The following is a 26255-nucleotide window of genomic DNA, read 5'->3' as shown; positions in this document are numbered from 1 at the left end:
GTATAATTACCCAGTGCAGAGCCAGGGAACGTCCCGGCCGAAGACGTCCCTGGTTGTACTGAAGGGAAAAAAATGGCCGCCGCTGACAAGCAGCGTGTGACGTCACTGACCAACGGAGCCTCACTAGGACCAAAAAAGCTGACCGACGCGTTTCGAAGGGAAAGCGCCCTTCTTCATCAGGGTAACCATAGTTTTCATTCTTTGTTGCACATATTCATAGTCTGGCTATATTCTCTAATTTAGGGGCAGCTCTCATTTTCCCCCCTTTTCCCCCCCGTTTTTCCCAAGCGCGGTATCATTTGGTATATTTATTAGTTTTCTTACAGAAGGGGCGCAATTTCTGTGGATACCAGCAGCTGGGAGATTCCTTGGTCCATTTCCATTTGTTCAGCGGACACAAGTGGCGAGCGCCAGTGATATTTGTTTGTTTATTTGATAAAAAAAACTGATGAAACTCGGATTGAATTTCTCATACTAGAAAATCACCCAAGTGTGCATGAGCCCTTACATTAAAGTAAGCGAAGAGCACAAAAAAACCCAATTCAGTCTTAAGTTGCAATTTTGAATCTGGATTGGGATTTGCGGTGAAAGTCACCCATCAAAGTACAACATCTGGTCCCTCTTTCCAGATGACGCATTCCTGATTTAATAGTTTTCGGTTTGATGAAAGAACAGAAAGAGTTGTTTTCCATCACTGAAACAAGAAAACACTGGACAGTCCCCGAGACCTGTAATGGTTTTCAATATCCTGGAAACTTTTTTATTTTTTAAGAAGAAGACATCAGAAGTGAGTGATACAAGTTGGAAAAATGGCCATTTAGCAATGTTTCACATATGTTCTTCATTGAAAAGCTTCAGCTACTTGTTGTAAAGATAACCCTGTGATATGGGCTGCCAATGCTGAATCTCATTTCACCATAATATATGACAGATGATGAAAGGATCAACACATTAATGGATCACAGTAGAAAGGATGTGGAAGAGAGGCAAGGCTAGAAAACTAGTTCAGATCTTGGAGATGGAGCTTTTAGGGGCTCTCCGGAACCATGCAAATAAAGAAAAAGATGTGCCCTTATTTCCTAATATACGTACTATTGAGTCCAACATTGATCCCTACGAGCTAACCTTCAAGAGTACAAATGAAGAGGTTTAGAGCTGTTCATTTTTATAGGTTTCTTCCATAAACAGAATATGTCCATAGGGAGGAACAAAGGTATGTATGTATCTATCCTTCCGGAACTCAATTGTAAGGATATCTGTAATTATCTAGTCTTATTTTTTCCAACAACTTCATTATTTGCAACATGGAAGATATTATCCATATATTAGGATATCAATTTAAAGTAAGAAAGGTTTCCGTCCTTAATACTTCAATTGATTACGAATAGTGATGAGCGAACATACTCGTTACTCTACATTTCTCGAGCTGGACCACAGAGTGAAGGCAAAAGGGCCAACAAGTGCTAAGCATCTCTGGGAACTCCTTCAAGATTGTTGGAAGACCATTCCCGGTGACTACCTCTTGAAGCTCATCAAGAGAATGCCAAGAGTGTGCAAAGCAGTCATCAAAGCAAAAGGTGGCTACTTTGCAGAACCTAGACTATAAGCCATAATTTTAGTTGTTTCACACTTTTTTGTTAAGTATATAATTCCACATGTGTTAATTCATAGTTTTGATGCCTTCAGTGTGAATGTGCAATTTTCATAGTCATGAAAATACAGAAAAATCTTTAAATGAGAAGGTGTGTCCAAACTTTTGGTCTGTACTGTATATATATATATATATATATATATATATATATATATATATATATATATATATATATATTACAGTTGGGGCACATCAATTCACATGACCTAATCGGTCTGCCATGTCATTATTCGAGAAAGTCGGCTAGTATGGCAAGAGGCGACTCTCAAGGCTTCTATCCATCAGACAGAAATTACCGGCGTTGTCAATGGACCAGGTCTTACACATCGAATAGAGCTCTACCATTTACAATTACATCACCCCACAATGTGCTGTTCAAGACTAATTGTACATTCTTCAAGCTTGGCCATCATCGACTAATTTACGTAAAAATATGGGTCATTTGTAAATGAAAGAATACTGATCAAATTCATCTGTTTGTGCAGAGCATTACATTTTATATTATATTCAAGTCTGATGTATAGACAGAGTAAATGGCTGGCTTAGCAGTTGAAATGGGCAGTCAGCCAGCCCCCTTCACATATAACACTAGTCTCATGCAGACACAGGAACCAATGTCTTACATCAAGCACAGAACCAAAAGTGGAACTGCAAGGACCTGTTATCACTGCTGTTATCAGGAGATGTAGATTTGGATTGTATATTTGTAAGTTTTATGTACCTATAGAAGTAATGTAACCACACTCTCTTCAAATAGATGAATCGCTTTATAATATAAGTTACCAACGGGAGCCATCGCAATAAATAAAAGAAGCTATAGGCACCCCGGGCATCCTCCCTGAGTTCCTCCACTAACTCAATAGTCTCAGTCGGCAAGGAAGTAATGATGTTCCGACCACCAGCCACCTGACCCTGCAGCCAATCAGTGGCCTCAGCAGTCAAATCAGTGTTGGTCGTGACATCATCACGTCTGGTCTGGTGGAGACAGTCTACCTTCAGACCTTCACTGGAGCAGTAAGATTCTGGTGCTAAATACTGATTTTGTAATTTTTTATCAGGATGTATAGAAAAGTGCAGGAAACCCTTTTAACAATCATAAAGCTCCCGATTCATCATCTGTAAGGTTTTTTAAGTCACTTTTCTTTTTCAACTTTTTGATTTTTGCTGATATATTTTTGGTCAAAATTCATCAAAATTCATCAAAATGGCGCATGCAATTCATGAAATTTTGGACAATGCCAAAAATTTTCTTTTTGTTCCACCTTTAACCATTTTTGCTACTTTTTAGGCCAAAATTTTTGCCTATTAACCTGGTGCAGAATTGGGTCCAAATTTGGCAACTTTTTTTAAAGTCGCATTTCATGAATCAGTCTTAGGCTATGGTCTTTCTATCAGTATTTGGTCAATATTTTACATTACTATCTGTAAGCCAAATCCAGGAGTAGGTGAAAAATGCAGGAAGTGGTGACGTGTTTCTATTATACTCTTCCTCTGATTGCTCCTCACCTACTTTTGGCTTACAAATACTGATTTAAAATACTGACCACATACTGATAGTGTGACCGTAGGCTTAAGCTTTTATAAAAACAGCATTGAATCAGAAAATTAGCTAAAAAGACAACTTGAAAAAAGACGCAAATCATTTACTGAATTTATTATGAATCACAAAGTTAGGAATTGAGAGGTATTCACGCAAAATTAAAAAAAATGCGGGAAAGGCTATGAATCGGGACCAAAATCTTATTTTAATCAAGTATATCCCATAGTATAATTTTCTGTAATCTCCGGTAAAAAGGTGTCAGACTTTGCAGTAATTATTTACTTGTCGTTTGTCCGCATGTGAGAGCAAAGTATCCTGATCCATCCTACTATAGTCGTCTTCTTTCCTGCCGCACATAATCTGCCGTAAGTGAATCTTAGGGAGTATGGCACTCCACGGTAATCTCCGCTTATGTTCCAGAAGACATGTAAACACTGAACATAAAACCTAAAGCAAATACACATCTACACTGTTATAAAGCAGATGCCAATACAAATATGGCTTGTCCTTACATGGCATAGGCACAGAGGCAGCTGGAAAGTTATGCAAAAAGTAAGAAGCATGGGCCACAGAAATACTGTCAAAAGTCAACTCAATCCCTTTGAAAAATAAAGCGAACTTGTCATTATTAAATACGCGGTACTTACTGTAATTGTATATATCATGTAAAAATGCTAATATTTGCTTTACAGTGATGTTAGTTCAGGATTACTGTAAGGAGAAAGTATTTTACTGCCTTTATCTGCTGCACCTTATTATATGTGCCTCCGGGGTATCTCATATGCAAGCAGTGCTGTAGTGGTGCCAAGAAACATGTGTTCTCCGGTTACTGAAGAGGAAGATGCCTTTTGTGCTCCGAATATATAGTAGGGTTCAGGACAAATATGAGAAGCCTATTAATGTACCTATACAGCATTGCCTTTGCGCCCGTTTTCTGTTCAGTTTTTTGTGTTTTGCACCTTGTTTTTGTTTGCATTCATTACTATATTTGCACCTTCTTTAAGTCTATTTTATATGTTCACCTGTTGTTTTTTGGGTTCTTTTCCATTTTTGCTAGTCTAGCGATTCCAGATGTTTTCGTCTGATTTATTCATTTCGAATTAACAAAGTTGAGAAAAATTTGGTGCAATTTCTGTCCAGTCCACTCCCCATTCACCCAGTGTGTTTCAGAGTATGCCAAAAATGTGATCCAATTTTTGGAAAAGTCCTTCAAGATGGTGAAAAAGTCAATTTCTGACAAGGAGCCAAATTCATGAATCGCGTGCATTATTTTGATAAATTTGGTGCTTAGAAGGCAACTAATTTAACAAACTAAAAAGGAAAGTGACTTAAAAAAAACCTGCAAATGACGAATTGGGGCCATAGTATGTGCGATGACTTGTAGCAGAGCTGTATGTAAATTGCTCCACTCTTTTTATGTGGCTAGAATGAATGGGCTCCTGGTACAGTAGATGTTAAAAAAAAAGTATAGGCCCCTGGTAAGAAAAACATGGAACCATTCAATGAATTGCAGATATCAAGGTATTATTTTATTCACTTTTCCATGACCTTCATGATCAGCTTGGTGGCTCAATGTTCTCGACGTTTTTGAGTGGGCAGCACGTTGGCTCAGTGGATAGCACAGCAGCCTTGCAGCGCTGGAGTCCTGGGTTGGACAACATCTGCAAAGAGTTTGTATGTTCTCTCCGTGTTTGTGTGGGTTTCCTCCGGGTACTCTGGTTTCCTCCCACACTCCAAAGACATACTGATAGGGAATTCAGATTGTGAGCCCCATCGGGGACAGTGATGATAATGTGTGCAAACTGTAAAACGCTGCGGAATATGTTAGCGCTATATATAAAATAAAAATAAAGAAGAAGAGTGGGTTTCCTCCGGGTTCTCCCATTTCCTCCCACACTCCAAGGACATACTGATAGGGAATGTAGATTGTTAGTCCCAATGTGACCAGTGATTATGATCCCTGTAGAGTGCTGCAGAATATGATGGCGCTATATAAGCAAAGCATAATAAATAAATAAATGGTCATTGTGGGTGCTCTCTTGTGATTACTACATGAGGCCCAGCATGATGGTATCCGAGGTCCATCAGAGGGAGTTTGCACTGCCCTGGTCTGGCAGTCACAGATTACCCAAATAGATGCCAGACAAGGGTAGTACTCATCTTTAGCTCTCGATATTGAGTTTTCCTTTAACACATTGAAACAATATCTCAAGCATTCAACATTGAATGTAAGCAGGGCTGCACAATAACGAGCTGAATAATCCCATGTGGTTTCTAACTAAACTCCCAACATAATTTTCATTTTCAGAAACATCCATCTTACTTATAAAAATGACATTTTTCGTTGCCGCTCCTTAGGACACCTATCGCTTTTTACCTCGTCGTATCAAATCAGGGCACTGATTCTCAACGACTTAGTTCCTGTTTTATAAGCAATTTGCACCTCTACGTCTTCCAGTCACTTTCAGCACATTCATTTTCAGCCCACCTCTCCGTGTGTGGAAACATTAATGACTGCAGTTCCTATGAGTTTAAACACTGGCAGCGCATTTCCTCTTACGCCTCACTCCATTCCTAGTGGGGCTCGAGGCACACATCTGGATCTATTTAAAATACGATTCTGGAAATATATCCTCCTGACTTCCCGTTAAACGCTATGCACAGGAAAACAAATGGCACTTGTTTTTCAGACAGTTTTGACAGCAGTCCAAAAAGCAGACCAGGCCGTTGCCTGACTCGATGTCACTGGTATAAGGATCAGGTTAACCATTTTCCAGCAGATGTGGAGCAGAAGAACAGAGCATTCGATGCCAAAAAGTGCCTTCTCGAGTCGTATAAAGGAGCAAAATAATTACATACCATGTGTTCAAAAAGAGACAGCACAACATAGCAACCATTTCCAGATGGTAAAATACAGAATAGGATCGGATATATGATCCAAATAGTTTAACGGTGTGGTTGTGGTGGATCGGTGCCATTAACCTAAGCTGAGCAGAGCAACGAGCCATGCTTAGATTTATAGGTTACGTTATCAAGACATCAAATATTGAAATAGACAATACACAGATTGTTGTGTTATTCTTGCCAATAGAAATACTAACAATTGACTACAGTTCCATTTTCTGTGTTTTGGTTGAGATAGATCACAGTTTTGGGGTCGGCCGTAGCACTGATATCCAGAGAAAGTATTGGCTGCAGGCAGTGATGATAAGGAACAGAAATTTCCAGAAATAACTCTGCAAATTGCCTCTTCTGAGAAAAAGAGGACTTAACTCTATAGCGCCACCTGTTGGAAGTAGCGATCTTACAAGTCACAATCAACCCTCTAACGAGTCGTGCAATATGACTTAGGATAAAAGCCAAATCAGTATCTCAATTCGCAGACACGGTGTTTCGGGCTGTTGGCCCTCGTCAGTGCGAAGCATGAGAACTGATTTGGCTAGGTGAGAGGCTCTGGACTGGGGTCTAAGGGGTATCGTTTCTCCTTATGGAGAGTGACATACCATCTCTGGCTTGTCAAGGTAAGGAGGCTTATTTGCCGTACAATGCTCCTCTGGGAAATTAAATATGCAAATTGCCTCTTCTGAGAAAAAGGGGACTTAACTCTATAGCGTCACCTGTTGGAAGTAGCGATCCTACAAGTCACAATCAACCCCTAACGAGTCGTGCAATATGACTTAGGATATCGCGCGCTAATCAGAAATAACTCTAAAGCCATCATATACACAAGGATCTGTCAGCCACCGGCTATTTCTTCAGCCACAACCCAAAATATCCATGGTCAACAGAGTATGGGCCCAATTCAGCAAAGCTTTTATGCCAAAAAAACGTTGTGTAAAAAGCTTTGAAAACTCACAAAATTTTGGTGCAACTGAGTTGAGCCCATTTTCAGTTTCTTTCAGCTCTGCCAAAATGAGCAAAGCTGGGGCAGGATGTAAGAGTGATGCCTCAGCTCGTCTACTTCAGGAACTGGGGTGAAATTTCTAGCGTTGCGCACGCCACTCACCAGACCCTTCTGATTCATTAAGAAGCACTCGATTCAATCAGGGGCTTCAGATTCCGACATGCCTCCTCATCATGGCATGCAAGAAAATTTCTAATCTTGATAAATTGCGCCCTATATGTTTCTTTTAACAGAAAAATGACATTATCACAATCAACCGGAAAATGAAAGGTCTGGACACATTGAAATCCAACATGTCCAGTCCTTCATTTCCTTTGACATAGGGGTCAGTGATGAGATTCCAATGTACATTAGACTGTAGGCCAATTAAAGTGAAATCGTTGGTTCTCACGATTTTATTTTCTAATTTTTATGACCCTCCCACGACCTTCTACTATTCAGGCCGCCATAAACATTAGATGGCTGCTGGCCGAACAATGGTTTGGACGATCATTTGGCCAACAGTCATCTCGGCAATCTCTCCCAAACAAAGGAGCACTTGTTCAGCCAAGCGCTCGTGATCTCTATGAGAAAGCTGACGACAGATATGAATGTTGGCTAACAGCATATCTCCAGGAATACAATATGATTGGCAGTCTGAAATTAGAACAGCCAAATTGACATCTTCCCAAATGACCAGTTGGTCAGCGACCCATACACATTTGAGTGTCAGCTGAACCAGTCGATATCGGCTGTTTTGGCCAACGTTGCTTTACTTTCCTAGCTGTGGAGAGATGTGACTGGACGCTGGGCAGTATATCTGCCTTGTTGCTTCCTCAACTGTACAACCAAACATGAAGTTGAGTCTCTCCACCTCTGATCTGAAAATTTGGATGGGAGAGTTAAAGTAGAGGGACATTTAGGTTAAGTTCCTACGATGAATTTTTGGTGAGTTCTTGATGCTGCGTATTTTTTCTGTGTCTTACAGTTCCAACAAAATGGATGGGATTTATAGAACTCTCGTGCCCACTGTGCCATTTTTATACAACATAAATTGACCTGCAGTGTGTGTTTCAAATTCTCAGCATGTCAATTTCTCTTGCTAGCACACTGATTTTTGCAGATTTTCCCCATAGAATTGCATTAAATGTAGAAAATCCGCAGAGGAAATGCACTAAAAACGTATATAATCCGTACAAGACTGTATCAATAAGGTTTTGTCAAAGCCAATTACCAAGAAGTATCAAAAACAAAGCAGTTTTTTGTTTAAAACACGACATACCAAAAGAGACAAAAACAGCAGTGTCAAAAACGTGATAAAAATGCAATGAAAAAAATATAAGTTACCTAATTTCCAAAATAGGTGCAGAAATGGTGAAACATCAACAACTCGCCAAATATTCATTGTGGGAAAGTAGCGTAGCCTTAAGGGAAAATTCACAAAGTTTTTTTCACATGAATTTTGACACGTATTCTGCATCGGAAAAAAAACATAAAATGCCTTCCATTGTTAAAATTGGAAATCCACATTGCTGGTCATACAGACGGGATTTAAAAACAGGTTCATGTTACTTATTAAAGCAGTTTTTGCACAGATTAAGCCTGGAAATCATGCCGGGTAACCACAAGTGGATTATTTTTATTAAATAGGACTAATGGGACAGAAGTCTGAGGGTTAAGAGAATTTGTCATCAGAAAGTTACCTATAGATTAAATCAGAATCTTATATTAAAATGGATTAAGAAAAAAATGAAAGTATTTTTCAAATTTTTCATATCCTTATCAATCTTTAAAAAATGCAAGATTTTACAGTTATTTTTATTTGTGGTGTTAATATGTTGTAAACCATAATTTGCAACTTTTATGCACCGGAAAATTGGAATAGAGGCAGTTTATCAATTTTCCCTTAAATGAGACTGCGCCCATCTACAGCTGCGTATATCCATGTGAATGCTGAAAAGAACAGGAAGCATGAAACTAATATTAGACCTAATGGCCAGTGTGAAAAACTAAAGAAAAGAAAAAGAAAAAAGCATTCACACATTAAACAAAATTTCACATAGAAAGCGGAATTAAACAATAGGTCGTTTTCTGCTGACACGTTCCTTTTATTTGAAATATAAGAGTTTATGGATGTTTAAGAGAAAGTGGAGGTATATTACATATATCGCTGTGTAACACTGAAGTAGAAATACACGGGCTTTGTTTTATCCTTCTTGCTGTGATCAGTATTTGCCTCCTGCCTACACATCAGTGTTTGTTCAGTATGGAAATCGAGCGCTAATCAAACACTTTTCTAGCGCGACGCACACTTGCATACCTTCCTTCTAGACTAGGAGGAACTAGGATTTTGTAAAACTGACAGCTATGTGCACACGTTGTGGATTAGGCTTAGGAATTTCTTGTGCGGATTCTGTCTCTCCTGGCAGAAACCGCACCTGCGTTTTTTTGTGCGGTTCCGCGGCGTTTTTTTGTGCGTTTTTGCTGTGGTTTTCTTGCGGATTTGCTGCGTTTTTTACCCCTGCGGTTTTCTATAATGGAATGGGTACAAAAAAAGCTGCAGATTCACAAAAAAGAAGTGACATGCTACTTCTTTTAAACCGCAGCGTTTCCGCAGCGGATTTTCCGCAAAGTGTGCACAGCATTTTCTTTTTCTCATTGATTTACATTGTACTGTAAATCAATTGCGGATCTGCAGCGTTTCTGCACTGCAAAAAACGCTGCGGATCCACAGAGAATCCGCAACGTGGGCACATACCCAAAGGTCTAAGGGGGAAAGTTTCTGCTTGTGGAGAGTGACAAGAAAAGCCTGGCATGTCAGAGTGAGGAGACTTAAAAGCCATGCATGATCCTCTGGGAAGTTAAATATCTTCCTCTCTCAAGAGACAATTTGCATATGTAAATTCAACAGCATATTCTGCAGAGCTGTCCAGATATGGTCATCATATACGAAACAACAATATGGAGGTTCAGTTGAATTATCCCCTGACTCCAATGAAGAGATCCATAAGATATAAATATAAAATCACTTTATTTATTAGTCAAATTTATAAAAGAACAATGGATATGGAACATACAGTACAAAGAAATACCCAGGGGGCCCGGAAAAATACCCTCCAATTATATATATACTATCAGGAAAAGCAAATAAAACTGCCTGCAGTGGTCTGAGACATTGAAGGGCTTTGTAAAACAAGGTATATATCCCAATCAGCTTAAATGCCTATTATAAATATGTCATTATGTAATACCCACCAGGGGAATACATACTAAATTATTAAGGCAAGCCCATCTGGATATAAATATAAATATCACAAAGTGCAAATTGTCTCACCGCTGCAGCACGTGAATGGATAACAAATATGTGTCCTGTGTTATCGGGTAGTCCGGCGTTCCCCTGTCGCCCCGACGCGCGTTTCGCCCGTAGCTTCTTCCGTGGTCATCATATACCTCAATCTTTGTTACCAATAGGACCTTGCAATCTAATTTCCTTACTTCTCAGGGTCAACTTCATGGAGCCGCTACAAATCTATTTATTTTTTCAACTAGGGGATAAAAACTACTGATGTCCATTACATGATTCCTACTCCTTTGATGTTTATGCAATTTATTTGTCTAAAATCTGGCTCCATGCTTACATTTTTAGAAACCTAGGTTCCAAAACCCTTTATGGAACGATGCACTGCTTTACAAGTTAGCTATTGAAGGGGAATTTCTACAACAGTGCAATTTCGCATGACATGTTTTAGCATGAATGTCCTAGAGACCACTGAATGAAGTCTTCCTGCTTTCCTAATCCTGGCCAAAAAATGAGTCAGTTGCAGTGAACCGTACCATATAGCTAGCGTACTAATTGGAAAAAGGAACTGTCCCCTTAATATTTTAAAATATATGGCTTGTAATGTAACATAATTGCATCCCTTATATAACTTTAAAGGGATATTCTCAACAAGATAAATGGCTAAAAGTGCAAAGTGCTTGTAAAAACAAGCAATTTTGCAATTTACTGGTTTACTGGACATTTTTTCAATTCTCCAGAATGGAGGGATTTTTTATTCTATTGCTTACTGCTTGTTGCTTAGTTTACCGGCCATCTCTGCAGTCCATCAGCGGTGGCCAGTCTCTTAGGCAAGCAACGCAGCACTTACAAGTTCTTTTCAACAGCGCTTGTAAGTGCTGCTTTGAAGCTGGGCAGATCCAACTAGCTCCAATTGCCCCTACACTCTTCCGGTGATGCCTCTGCCTGCAGAATGGGAGACTGTACATTCCATGGCATTGGTCCGAGCTGTCAATTAATCAGGAGCACACTGCCCCCTGACCAGCAGAATGTAAAGAAGCAGAGGAGCGGTGTGCTCCATACTTACGAGCATATTGGTTGTCCCCTCTTTCACGTCCAAGCCCTAACCAAATAGGAACACCCACTGTGGGGTGGCGTTTACATAAACCCCAACCCTTTTGAACTGGAAAATTTCCAATAACTATTCAAAAAAATCGGGAAAAAGTCTCAGCAAACTCAGGCCTGCTGGCAACTACGAACACCATCAAAGTCAATGCCTGCTCATTTTCCCCAGTCCCGCAAAGTTGGTGCCTCGGGGTAACTCTTGACTCTGCCCTCTCCTTCAAACCACATATCCAAGCCCTTTCCACTTCCTGCCAACTACAACTCAAAAATATTTCCCGGATCCGGACATTCCTTAATCAAGAATCTGCTAAAACTTTAGTGCATGACCTCATCATCTCCCGCTCCGACTACTGCAACTTCCTGCTCTGTGGTCTCCCTTCTAACACTCTCGCACCCCTCCAATCTATCCTAAATTCTGCTGCCAGACTAATCCACCTGTCCCCCCGCTATTCCCCAGCCTCTTCTCTCGGTCAATCCCTTCATTGGCTCCCCATTCCTCAGAGACTCCAGGGCAAAACCCTAACCATGACATACAAAGCCATCCACAACCTGTGCCCTTCATACATCTGTGACCTTGTCTCCCAGTACTTACCTGCCCGCAACCTCCGATCCTCAGAAGATCTCCTTCTCTACTCCCCTCTTACTTCCTCTTCCCACAATCCCTTATAAGATTTTTCCCTTGCATCATCCTACTCTGGAACTCTCTACCTCAACATATCAGACTCTCGCCTACCATCGAAACCTTCAAAAGGAACATGAAGACCTACCTCTTCTGACAAGCCTACAACCTGCAGTATCCCTAGTTCCACCATACTGCTGCATGACCAGCTCTCCCCTCACCTCCTGTATCCTCACCCATGCTTTGTAGCCTGTGAGTCCTTGTGGGCAGGGTCCTCTCTTCTCCTGTACCAGTCAGTGACTTGTTTTCTTCAAGATTATTGTACCGTACTTGCTTTTTTATTATGCATACTCCTTTTCACATGTAAAACGCCATGTAATACATGGATCTATAATAATAAATAATAATAATTGCTGAATTAACCCCTTCACGCCGCAGCCCTTTTTCATTTTTGCGTTTTCGTTTTTCGCTCCCCTCCTTCCCAGAGCTATAACTTTTTTATTTTTCCGTCAATATGGTCATGTGAGGGCTTATTTTCTGCGGGACGAGTTGTACTTTTGAACAACACCATTGGTTTTACCATGTCTTGTACTAGAAAATGGGAAAAAAATTCCAAGTGTGGTGAAATTGCAAAAAAAGTGACCTGATATTATGATTCTCCAGGTCATTACGAGTTCATAGACACCTAACATGTCTAGGTTATTTATTATCTAAGTGGTGAAAAAAAAATTCAAAACTTTGCTAAAAAAATAAAAAAAAAAATAAAAAATGTGCCATTTTCCGATACCCGTAGTGTCTCCATTTTTCGTGATCTGGAGTCGGGTGAGGGCTTATTTTTTGCGTGCCGAGCTGATGTTTTTAATGATACCACCGTTTGTGCAGATATGTTCTTTTGATCGCCCGTTATTGCATTTTAATGCAATGTCGCAGTGACCAAAAAACGTAATTCTGGCGTTTTGAATCTTTTTCTCGCTACGCTGTTTAGCGATCAGGTTAATGCTTTTTTTTATTGATAGATGGGGCGATTCTGAACACGGCGATACCAACTATGTGTAGGTTTGATTTTTTTTATTGTTTTATTTTGGATGGGGCAAATTTTTTTCATATTTTTAAAAACATTTTTTTAACGTTTGCCATGATTCAATAGCCTCCATGGGAGGCTAGAAGCTGGCACCACTCGATCGGCTCAGTTACATAGCAGCAATCATCCGATCGCTGCTATGTAGCTGAAATGCAGGTTTGCTATGAGTGCCGACCACAGGGTGGCGCTCACAGCAGGCTGGCATCAGTAACCATAGAGGTCTCAAGGACCTCTATGGTTACCATCCTGACGCATCGCCGACCCCCGATCATGTGACGGGGGTCGGCGATGCGCTCATTTCCGGCCGCGCGGCCGCAAGCTGTAGTTAAATGCCGCTGTCAGCGTTTGACAGCAGCATTTAACAGGTTAATAGCAGCGGGTGAATCGCGATTTCACCCGCCGCTTTTGCGCGCACATGTCAGCTGTACCAAACAGCTGACATGTCGCGACTTTGATGGTGGCTCACCGCGGAGCCCACATCAAAGGGGGAGACACGACATGCGCCGTACTAGTACGGTGCATGTCGTGAAGAGGATATATTCAGCATTCAGCCCTGATATCCTCAGTATGGCTGGGGTCACATGTATATATAAAAAAAAAAACTCCCATTTTCATCAACAAAAGTGGGACAATTTTTTTCTCAGTTGTCATCCATGTGCTGTCCGTATACAATCTGTTTTTTTCACACCAGGGTTTACTAATCATTTACAGGACCTTTAACAGTTTCCTATAATACAGAATTGCAATGGTCCGTATGGCATTCAATTTTTTTTACGCAACCATCTGATTTCAAAGTCAAATTGTAGCATTTCTTTTCTTCTACAGCGGAGAAAAAAAAACAAACCAGCTCTGTTCTGCCTCACTGAATAACATTGGTCTGAGTGCAGTTCCTTTTTTTATCGGATTGCGCTTGTCTGATTTATGCACTCGTGTGAGCGAGCCCTAACACACGTATTTGGATCTGCTCAGCATTTACATGTTGCATGTGTGTTTTTTTGTTCCTTTATAATCTATAAATTATAACTCCCCTTCAATGGCGCCCTAGGTGGGAGTCTGTACCACCAACCCCTGGCCCCAGGATTGTTGGGAGCTAAAGCCAAATTGGCTGCCAAGAGGCACAACTTATTTAACAGCGGTTTCCCTATTCTAAATGGAACTCGTGTGCAAGTTGCAGATTTCCAATTCAGTAAAGTATCTAACTTGTAAATTCAAATTGTACAAAATAAAACAACCTAAAATCAAATTCTGGAATAAGAAGTAAAGAGTTCCTGCTGTTACTTTTGTAAGAATTCAGCCAGAAATAAACAAGCAGATGCCCGACATTTATTTTTTAAAGTGATTGTATATTTATTCACAGTATCGGTCAGTGTTTTATCAAGGGCCGAGGAAGAAAAAGACGAAGAGAGCGTTAGGGATTATTTTATCCTATTGAGGAGTTTAAATACAATTTACTAAACTCAACTTTTCAATCTGGCATTGCAACATTTTTACGTGTGCCAAAAAAAAATGGGAAAGCTAATTACTATCATCTGTACTGGGAAGAACAATCCTCCAAATTGTCAAGAGCCTGCTCTAAAATAACACACATGGCTAACCGGTCAGAAGATGTCCAGTCCAGCTGGAGAGGCGAGCGTACACTCGTCACACTAGGGGATATCACTTTATACTGGCAGGATCAACACATTAAGGCCTTATTCAGATGTCAGGGGTTTTTTCAAGTATGAGAAAAACGGAAAGAGTTTCATCAGTGATTTTGTGAGTGTGGTCTGTGAGTCAAAAGTTTTTGTCATATGAAAAGGGAAAAACAAAAATCTCTATTCTTTTCATTTAAAACAGTCCTTAAAAATAGAACTGCAGTCGGATGCCATCCGAGTGTTGTCCGATTTTTCAACGGGCTCGTAGACTCGCATTGTCGATTCTGAGCAGTCATTCGGATCAAAATTGGACAATTTTGCATGGGTCACTCAGTCCACTTAAAATCATGGATATGTGAATGACCCTATTCACTATTCTAGGTACGAGTGCCATCCGTGAAAAACATGGATGTGAAAAACAGATGCCTGAATGGGGCCTTATTATTATTACTGTATAAAATCATAAACTTAAAAGGGAGTTTTCCGCTTTTGCTTTTATTTTATTCCCTCTGTCGCCCTCACATATTTTTCCTTTTTTTGGCTATTTAAGCTCAACATATGGTTCCAGAGATATGGGCCTTTTTATTTGGTGCTGAATTTAATGGTCTTTACCAAGGGGGAGTTGCTCACCGGGCAATAATGCAGGACAGCGTAATGATACGCCCCCAGAGAATACTTAGAGCTATGCCCCACTGGTAAAGACCCTAGAGATTTGTATTAAATATAAAGATTCATATCTTTGGTGCCATATGGTGGATTTAACAAAAATAAACAAAACTGGTCCTCAGGGGCGCACCGGGAAAAAAATGACAGCAAAAATTGGCCAGATCCTCTTTAAAGTCATGAAAGGGGATTCTATAAAGCAACAAAGGGGCACAGTCAACTACAACAGTCTTGGAACCTTACCCCAGATCTACAATGTAGGATCCTCTCCCGCCATTGTATGGACTAGGCAAAAATTGGAGACAAATTGTCTCTGCATCCATAAGACTAACCACTGAGCCAGCTAGCATAGGGCTACATACTTTTTAGCAGGGGTCTGAACACAAACTATAAGACTTTATATTATTCCAGAATTTTGATTATCTTTTCTAAGATCATTTTGTATCATTTCAGGTCACTTTACTGACAAAGCGTAGAATAAATCCTGTGCCTGCACTTTTCTTTTCCCACAGTCTTGAGGTTATCTGAACCAATCAATCACAAAACGCGCTAGGACTGAAGAGTTATACGTGTTTGGATCAACAAGCTCCAAAAACAAGGATATTTTCATGCATTTAGGCAGCATTTTAAAAAACAAAATCCAAGTAAGATTCACGTTCAATTGTGTTTTGGAGCGGAGCCTACAATATGTCCTATTTCTAGTCGCTGCGTGCCTTGTAGCTGGGGATCTGCATGTGGCCTGCAGACGGGATAATTCATACCATAGAGTGAACCTTATTAACTCATATTAAAAATCTAAAGCCACAATGAGCCGACCAGCTCGGGATGGCAGCGTTCCCTACACTGCAATGTATTCCAATCCATTTGGGAGCGAGGGTGGAGCGCAAAGTCTTAACAATCCTATTCTTTAACTCTACCGCAGGAATCTGCAAGTAAAAGCTATAGGAAGCCATCAGTTCTTTCTTTTAGGAGAGAAATAAACGTAAGTAAACCTGGAAAAGACTTTTTAGTTTGTGCTTTTCTTCTCTCTTTTTTTTATTTTTCGCTTAATTTCAGAAAATTCAAAAAGAGACAGCAGTGTAAGTTATTGAAACAGTGGCTTCATGTATTCACCCATATGCTACGTTTAGGTTCTCCAGCTGGATACAAGCTCTGCTATTGAAAGGAACCTACTTTTTCCATCACAAACTGGCACGCTGCCTGTTTTTAGATTTTATGTTTTTTGGAGGCCTCCTTGGCCAGAGGAGTACACGGCTTGGACCAGAATTATTGCCTCTCGCTAGTGAGGTTACATTTTTTTGCTTGTAAATATAGACAAACAGAATGAAAGCACTTATGGGCATTAAACCCCTGATTAGCAGTTTTTCTGGCATAAAACTGCTTGAAATGTCAGGATCTTTTTGTGCAGCTATCATTTCTGCAGCAATTCTGTGATATTGGGCATTTTTTAACCAGTTCTGGCCAGCTCCGACAATGTTTTGAAAAGTGTGCTGAGCTCAAACAACTTTGGCGACACTTGACAGCGCAATACAAGTGAATTGGTTCACATCGCAACCCCAAGTATACGGCTACTGTGAAAAGCAAGTTGTAAAATACCCAACCGCTTCAGATGTTTTGTGACTTGCTTGTTGCGGTTGCAGTACCTTTGGGCTTGACATGCAACCTCCATTGTGAAGCAGTGACAAGTAGAGATAGTTGGCCTTGCAACATGTATAGCGACTAAAGTCGCTGTGTAGCCTTAAGGTTAAACAGAAATATACTCCAGTGCCTGACTGAAGAACATTTCTTGCAGTGGCACCCTTCTGCTAAACGATGTGCGAAATTCATCTCGGTGATTACTCGAGGGCACTCATCAGCAAGACTAGAGTACAAAATGCTAGTCTTCATGAATTCAGTTGGATAAAATACGTAAGGTGGGCCGCGCTGATGGAATAATCCAATTTCTCAACAATGATGACATTAAGGTTTTTTATTCACCACGCGTTTCAACACTATCAAGTGAAAAAAATTGTTTTTTGAAACACATTGTGAATTAAAAAAACCTTATCATTGTCGAAGAATTAGATTACTCCAACCAATGCTGCCCACCTATCATGTTTTATCCAACTGGATCCAATATTTCCTGGAGGATTTATCCACAAGCCATGGGGTAGCAGTAGCTGTGTTTCTTCATGCCTACATAGGAGTTGTGCCTCTCACAATTCCACCAGGTGAGAGTTAACCAAGCACTTGCCCTCTCTCCCTCCATATGGATAAGTTCTGGCTCTTCCTTGTGCAATGCCATGAGCTTTCACCGAATAATTCTTCATCCCCTTCCCTGTATGATATGTTTCACGGAGGACAAAACTGCAGCTGCATCCCCCTCCTCCCTGTCTTTTTATTGTTTTAATCGCAGGGTATTTTTTGGTGACTTAAATGTTGTCCATCATTGGAGACATTTTTTTCTTACTTAGCTGCATGTATGCTTTTTTTTTCCATTTCACCACTGGAGTGGTTATAAGAGAGTGGTCAGCCATAATACACTGAACAGCCATGTCGGCTCTAGCAACCATCTTGTGCAAAGTTAGAAACCAACTGATTTTGCTTCTAAAAAGTTAATAAGATGTACTTCTGAAAGCCCTAGACACTGTGGCATAGTGACTGGTCATGTGATTAATGGGCGGTATGTATCGCAGAGGTGGGTGGCCCTGTGATGGAAGCCTGGGTATGTTTTGCTCAAGCAGATCTACTGCTGAGGGATTTGTTTACATTGGGAAGGCTTCCAGGTGATTGGAGAGATGGGTGGGTCCAGTCACCTACAAACCCACCCAAAGAGGCGTGTTTGAACACCTAAGAAGGTTTTGTGTTGAAGGACCTGTGGAGAGGTCATGCTCACCTGACTGCCCATGCGACAGGTACCTGGGTGTGGTTACACCTATGTAAAGGAGTTGTGTGTAGCACATGGTGAGAGTGTGTGGGAGTCTGTCAGGGTGGACATACTTCCATGTGTCCTGGCTGGACACTGCAGAGTGACCATATTTAGGCTGGAGAGCCTATGTGCTGGACATAGCACAGTCTGTGTGCCCACAGACCTGAGAGAGAGCGGAGCTCTACTATGGACATTGAGGATTCATCTGTCTGATGTAAGACTGTTTACCTGTTGTTCCTGTTGCTATGTGGTTTATGGAGCAATAAACCCTGTGAACTTTTAATGGAACGTGTCTCCTGAGTGTCACCCGCCGCACCTGAGCGAGTACAACCCCTACAACACATTGGAGACACAAGATGAGATCATAGCCATTAGCAGGGTATAGAGTGGGCATACACACAGGTTAATTGGATCAGCTGAAGGGAAATTAAATAATAGAAAAAGGGTATCATATGGTAATAAATGAGTGTATTTGCTGTAGTGATATTGGAGAACAGACATATACAGTTGTCAATATGTACAGATTTATGTGACCAGCCTAAGAGCTGTGATGTGATTAATGACCACCGCTGAGAGGAACATTGAGATTTACGAGTTCTAATGGAGTTTTGGTAAAAGTGCCTTAAAATCATTACACTTAACTATTGTATGCTTTATCCTTGAATATGTTTTTCTCCGCAGAATGATGTTATCATGTATACGCCCTTTTGCTGCAATGTGCTTTCCTTGTCTGTTTATCTAAACCATGTATAAAAAGCCCCTGTTACTGTTGTTTGGGGCCATAACATCGCCATTCTGCCACCAGGCCACACCATGGTCAGACTATGGCCAGACCATGGCCAGACCATTGCCAGATGTCCCAGAGTTACTTTGTCTGTCTGGACTCTTGTTCGTGCCTGCATGCTTTGTCTCAATGACTTTCAATGAAACTCTTCTGCTGCAAAATCTCCGAATAAACTTCAGTCTCAGCTTGATAGGAGGATTGTCTACATATTTTTTCCCGGCTGTTCCAGCTCTCAGTAAGGACTTTTCTTACAGTGGTGGCACTAATGTAAGGTCCCTTCCCCTACTATTATAATCACCAGCCGCAGTCTGCCTAGCAGGGCTCTGGTCCCATTCTGTCATCTTGTGGCAGCAGTTTCTGACAGACTGGAAGTCAGAGGTAACGGTCAAAAGCTCTCAGTGAAAGTCTATGAGCCTGGTTCTGGATCTCGTAGACTTACATTAAGAAGTGACTTCCGGATCACCCAGGAAACTCTGGAGCGATCCAGCAGGTCACAGCCTACAGAAGACAACCAGAGCGACAGAATAAGACAAAGGCGGATGAGCATAATACTAGGGTCAGGGACTTCGCATTAGTTCAACCACTTCAGCTGTGAAATTAAAAAAAAAAACACTGGAGTGGTGCTTTAAATTCTTTGCACTGCTTCACTTTTACAGGTGCTTGGTTTTCTTGCACATTCAACTTTGATATGGTCTGTGGTCACAAATCAGAGAATCAAAAAAAGACAGATAAAGAATTATAAAATTGGGAGACTCTTCTTGCACGGGGTCTTCTGTCTATGCCTGACACAGGGTAATTCTTAATTCTATACATTTACATGCACTGGCAGACACAGATAGAAGAGGCCCCTGTGCAAGAACAATATATTGTCTCTTTGCAGTCAACAGCTTATCATAAATCACAATTCGACCTGCCTTTTTGGGGGGGTCTTTACCTCTTAGGTTGCACCAATGATATGTTCACCCCGAGATATATATATATATAATACCCATAGTAAAAGTAATTATACTTTACATGTATGCGAAAAGCAACTGTGCAGAGCTGGGAAATTCATCTTACATAAAAGAAAAAATAAATACAAATCAGCACATCTGGATTACTAATGTAGAAGGCCGACGATAGCAGAAAATCCCTGCGCCCCCTCATACTTTCCTAAGACTATCCGTAACAATGCATCCATCTCAGCAGAAAATACTTCTCTGTAGATTGTATTACGTACGTTGATTGAAAGATATGTCAAGGTTAGCAGTAGCAAGATAATGTCAAATGGCTGAAACATGACATGTTTATGAGCTGCCGGAATGAAACCATGACATTTTTTTTTTTCATCAAAAAGCCTTGTTTAAATGTTCGAAATTCATTGACAGGTTTATGAGTAAAATGCAGAATTACTCTGACCAATGCACTCCAAGTTATCATCACCAGGGAGTTAGGATGGATATTTAATTAAAACCTTCACTCAGCTGCCAGCGTGCGCAGGATAAAATCCCCTTTACCGCGAACTCATAATTAAAAAGCCTTTAGTTTCCGAAAGATCAAGACCTTGTTTGCTAATCCTATGTTCTTTAATGAAGGGCGACATACTGCTCAGGTTGCTTGGTACAATGGTGACCAATCTTCCGGTGGGGGAGGGAAAGTTATATCAATCATTAGAAGTGTTACAGTAGATAATGCAGTGGTTACATTATAGCTAAATAGTAACAGCCACTGTATTTTCATACATTAATAGTAGATATAAAATGAACCATCGTTAATAAATCGTTCTGTGCAAATTGACGGTCACCGTTTACACCGAAAAATGTGCTGCCGATAAGAAAGCTTAAGCTCGTTCATTGGGCGATTGCCCCTGTTTACACTGCCCGATAATCCTGCAGTGTTAACTTGTCAGGAACACAAGCAAAGAACCCAGATCGTTCACCCACAACTAGATAAGTGGAAGCAATTAAAATGCACAATCCTCTGAGTCTCTTCACACGTAGATTTCGGCTTCAATCAAAAATGGAAGCCATGGCGCTGTGCAAAATCCATCACACAACAGATACAATGGTGCCCTATGGAACCTTCTGACATGGAAACTGTCCTGCAGACAGCACTATTCCAACCATCTGATCTGATAGAACATATCACTCCAAACAACATGGAGAAAAGTAATGTACATGGTAAATGCTAATATGATGTCATTAGTCTACCAATATGCTATCAATGGCTCATTGGAGGTCTGTGAATGGAAAGATGATTTACATTAAGGCAGATCTGTCACTAGTTTTAGGATACAGCCTGCATACACTATTATATAGATATTAAGATCTGATGATACAGCGGTGTTTACCATGAAAATCCATGTCAGAATGGCAGTAAGATTTTGATATTAAAATGAGCCTTTTCCGAATCCTGCCAAAGCACGTGAGAGATCCTGAGACGAAGAGTATTCAATCTACACCCATGCTCCCTGACTGAAAGCTGCAGCTTGCACTGAGCAGCGTGAGATCTCAGCTGGGAAGAGGGACACTGAGGAGCCGTTAAAGAGTATATTTAAGAGGTGATTGATTTTGAGCTTTAAAAGGGATTACAGTCATTCTGACATAGGTTTTTATCAGATCTAAAAGATATAGCTCACTGTGTGTGCACCTTGTATTGAGAAACCCAGCGACAGATGCGCTTTAAGTATTCAATGGTTGGATACTTAAACAAATCAAAGACAATTTTTTTTATCAAAACCACTATGGCTTTTCACAATTTTCTGAAAACGGCAGAAAAAAAACACCGCAACAAAACTGTACAGTGTGGCCAAGTCTCAGCAGATATATATCTACGCAACAAGTAAAGGGAATCCTACAATTTGTCATTACAGAATGATGTGAATAGAATACATGATTTCCCAGAACAATCACATCCGAGCCTCGCCCTTTCTATTGTCTGACTAACCAGATGACTAATGCAGAGAGGCGCTAGTGAAGTCTTAACCAAAAACGTGTGTCTTTCAAGAAAGACTTTTCTTCCATTATGTTAAGACTGTTGCCAAGGCTAAATAATCTTCAGGGTCTTTCCTAAAACCCAGTGATTGTAGCATTCTCAATAAAACTAGTGTCTACAAGCCAAGAGTATACGCTGCTCAGTGACAACACAAAACAAGCCAACATATTTACTCTATATGCACTGCTGCGCATTTCGCAACCACATATATACTCACAAAGAAAAATCTTGGAATGTCGGCTTCTAGTCTCGCAGTCTTCAGCTTCCACGTCACAGGCCGTGGGGAGTTTAAGATGAACACCAGAGGTTTATGATGAAACAAGACTGTTGCGATTGGGGTCAAATGCAGAGTGACCTGTAAATAAACAAAATGGAACCAGATTAGGACATGCGCTATGAAGAACTGCACATGCTAGTACTGTTAACAATGCAAAAAATAATGAACACTTGATGTAAGCAACTGGCCCAATATACGGGAGATACGGAGACATCATCTATTAACAAACACTAAAGTACCCATATTGCCACTAAACACTGTCATTTTACACAATATTTTTTTTTAGAAACGTTTGCGTAGTGAGTATTTTAGACTTATAATATGCCCAGATGGCCAGTCATGACTTGCAAGAAACACTACAAGAAAGATACATTGCCGAAAGAGGCAAGGATGAGGTCCCTTTTCATTCTTATGAGCGGGGTGTTTACTTTGAGGCCTAATCTTCGTCGATAATACAAGGCTGGTCTATTTTAAAGCTAGACCATCAATTTAAATTCCTGAGAACCCATTCATGTTCCACCAAACCCCTATCATTTCATTTTTAACATACATTATATCTTTCTACTTGCCCATAATATCTCAGGGCTTCATATATCTTTCCTATCCTTTCCTTGTCTCCTTTCCAAATGTTCCTAATGCCTCCCGAAAGGGACCAACTTTTCCCTGCAATTTGCCCTAACCTTGCACTGCCACACATTCCACTGAGCTGTTACATATCAGTAACCGATCTGAAGATGATGCCGTGCGGTAACAAATTAGTAAAGTATGCTGCAGCACTCGGTTAGTACAAAGAACGAGAATTCACTCTTTCACTGTGATAGCGGCTGCAGAAAGTTGTGGGGTCCAACTCTGCATGCTGGGATCTAACTGCAAGTTTGGGCCTGACTTATGGGGGACATTAGAAGAACTTATGAGCAGTCTTTATACTATATGATATAAAAAAAAAAATCAATCTGGGGTTACCCACTCTTTATTAAATACAAAGGGCAGCCCCAGATTGGTGATAGGGACTAGTTAAGGTGGCCATCATGACAGCATCTTCTAGACTTCTGTTCCAGTAGCTACAACTCTACAATGAACCTCAATAAGAAGGATGTCTAAATAAATGGAATCTGTAACAATGGACATTGGGCAGCAATTTGTGATATAAGGTTTTGTAGGAAAAATTTTTGTATAGCGTGTAATTTTTTCATTACAAAATTCTGCTCGATCTAGACTTTGGTGTCCACTGGGCGGTCTTACTTACTGACCAGAAAAGCTGTTAACCACTAACAGTACTGCCCCCTAGACTCTTAAGTCCAAAATGAGAAGCATTTAAAATGAAAACCCTATGATTTGTGTTATCTACATATGATGCTGAGGGAAGGTCCACAGGAAAAGTTAAGGGCTGTTAATATGGGATTGCATTTCAGTAACAATATCCGCAGCAAATGCTGCAGAATAAAAGTCCGGGTTTTCCAGAAGCATCAGATCCTACAAAAATAGTCAACACTGTATAGACAAGGTGCTGCTGTAGATTCCTGTCATGATAAGTAACACTGTGAAGTGTCAGTATACAACTTTCAAAAATGTTAGCGGAACAAGACAAACAGTAGACAGCGTGTAACTGTGACTCCACGATACATGCCAAGCATGGGCAAAGGCAGCAGATGGAGCACATCAAAAAGACAGCTGTGCTGTTGTGGGGCTTCCAGTGTGGCGCTGGCAATCGGCATTCAATGGTGTAATGTTTCCCTTGCCTTAAGAGTTGGAGACATACAATGTTAAGATGACAAGACTTGAGCATAAAGAAATATTCCAAATAAATCAAGTCACTGAGTTGTTAATCCTGGCACTAGTCATAGTGTTTTCATTCTTCTTCATTTTTTTTGCCTAGAAAAATTCACACAAAATATTAAAAAGAATACTAAAATCCAATAGGTGAATGTAGAGCCTAAGAAGGAGTTTCAGAAAAAAAGTGAACTGTAGGTTTCTACCATTTAAAGCCTGAAAAAAAAACATTTAGTATTTGACTTGAATTTACTTGGAAAAGTATAAAAAAACACCAAAAATTACTCACTTCCCTTAAAGAAGGAGGTTTAACCTTTATTGTGCATTGAAACTATTTTTTTTTAATCATGAAGTAGCATTGAGCGTAAATGACTGAAGGTATTGGATTGTAATATGAAAATATCTATGATTCCTATTGTGCACATCCAAAACAATGATCTAAGCAGCAGTCTATGTTATATCAATAGCAGAGTGCTTGAATTGTTGTGTCAGATTTCCAGTAACAGAAACCTATGGGTCGTGGCCAAGAGGTTTCGTCTCTCGGGAGTCCATTAGTTCTTTCAATCAGAGGTGGCCTGAGATCACATATTTCATTATTATGATTATTTTGCATATATTTTTAAAGCAGTTTACAAAGGTAATTCTGAACAGCATCTTAGAGCCTTCATATTTAAAAGCAGAAAATGCTTCCTTAGGTACCTGCACCAGTTAACAAGAAGGAAACGAGGCTACAAAAAGTGGGGGACTCAGTAGGATCATGCATTACATTGTTGAGACATTGATTTTAACAGGAATGATTAATTCGGATCTGTCACCATATGGGCGTTGTCCACTAATTGGACCACCCCTTTTTAAATGAAGTAGTCTCCCTTGTAAAATAAAAAAAAAACATTCACCTTCCGTGCTAGTGCTGTTCCATTGATATTGATGCACAATCTGGCAGAGTTTGCATTGTTAGCTCTGCATCCATTCAACGGCCACTACTGAGTTGCTGCGCTCTCACGTTTTATCCTTGTCCAACATCCATCCAAGTAGAGTAAAAGCACAACAGCCCAACAATAAACCGAAATCCCTGGCACACCCGACGATTTACTGTGTTAATAGCTCCGGAGAAGAAGAGGAGTACATTTTATTATTTTAGGGGAAATTACTTCTTTTTTTTTATAAAGGTGGTTGTCAAGATAGTAGACAGCCACTTTAACATGCTACCACTGCAAGAGTTGATTATTACGGGTGCAAATGTGCTAATAGCCAAATGGCATAAAAATATTTTGACTTTTGGCTAATTTTTCAAGACCGGCATTTCATCTGCCAGTCTTATTCCCAAATCTGGAAGACCAACCACTAAGATCCCTGGTGAACTTACACATTAGATGGCTGCCGACCCAACGATGGTTCGGTTGATCATTTGACTGGCAACTATCACACCTGACTCTCCCTTACATAGGAGTGCTTGCTATACTGAGCATATCTGTGTTCTCTGTGAGAGATCCATTGCTGGACATTTCTGTAAGTGGTGTATTGCTAGAGAACAAAAGAAACGGCAGTCCAAAACTAGACATTCCGGATCCTTATCTCTTCAGACACACTTATAGTTTCAGAGTTTTTAAGGTTGAAGGTAGACTTAAGTCCATCGAGGTCAACCTATAGCCTAACATGTTGATCCAGAGGATGGCAAAAATCCCATGAGGCAGACATTAATAGTTCCATATTAGGGGAAAAATTCCTTCCTGACTTCTCCTCAAACGGCAATCAGACTAACTCCCTTGGCCAACGTAAATCTAATGTGTAAGGGGGGGGCTTTAAAATGGTGCTTTGGAGTGCCGTGATTGAATAGAGTGCCGTTCATGGTCTATTAAACTAAAATAAATTAGTTTTAAAGTAATCTAATAGAATCTAATAAATGTGAATAAATCATATATGGTGTGAGGTCACCATATATGGTATGGCAATTTAGATCCAAGATGCTTATATTTTTTCTCCAACTACAGCATTTGGGGTCCAGGATGTTCAAGTCAGACCTTAGACAATGCATTTCAACAAAATACATCATCAGCACATTTCAAATGG

At 40.3% G+C, this 26255-nt stretch overlaps 1 protein-coding gene across 2 annotated transcripts in view; it reads right to left on the bottom strand.

Annotated features, from left to right (window-relative positions):
- Positions 1-26255, bottom strand: part of TGFBR3 (transforming growth factor beta receptor 3) — a 205387-nt gene that overhangs the window by 91024 nt on the left and 88108 nt on the right. For both annotated transcript variants that reach the window (XM_077278844.1, XM_077278842.1), the window contains exon 4: positions 22356-22493. In XM_077278844.1, coding sequence (XP_077134959.1) covers positions 22356-22493 — 138 coding nt within the window. The remainder of the gene's footprint in view (positions 1-22355; positions 22494-26255) is intronic.

This window comes from Ranitomeya variabilis, chromosome 8 (genome assembly GCF_051348905.1).
Source record: "Ranitomeya variabilis isolate aRanVar5 chromosome 8, aRanVar5.hap1, whole genome shotgun sequence".
Classification (NCBI taxonomy): domain Eukaryota; kingdom Metazoa; phylum Chordata; class Amphibia; order Anura; family Dendrobatidae; genus Ranitomeya; species Ranitomeya variabilis.
Note: the sequence above shows the minus strand (reverse complement) of the source record. Positions and strands in the feature narration are given on the sequence as shown.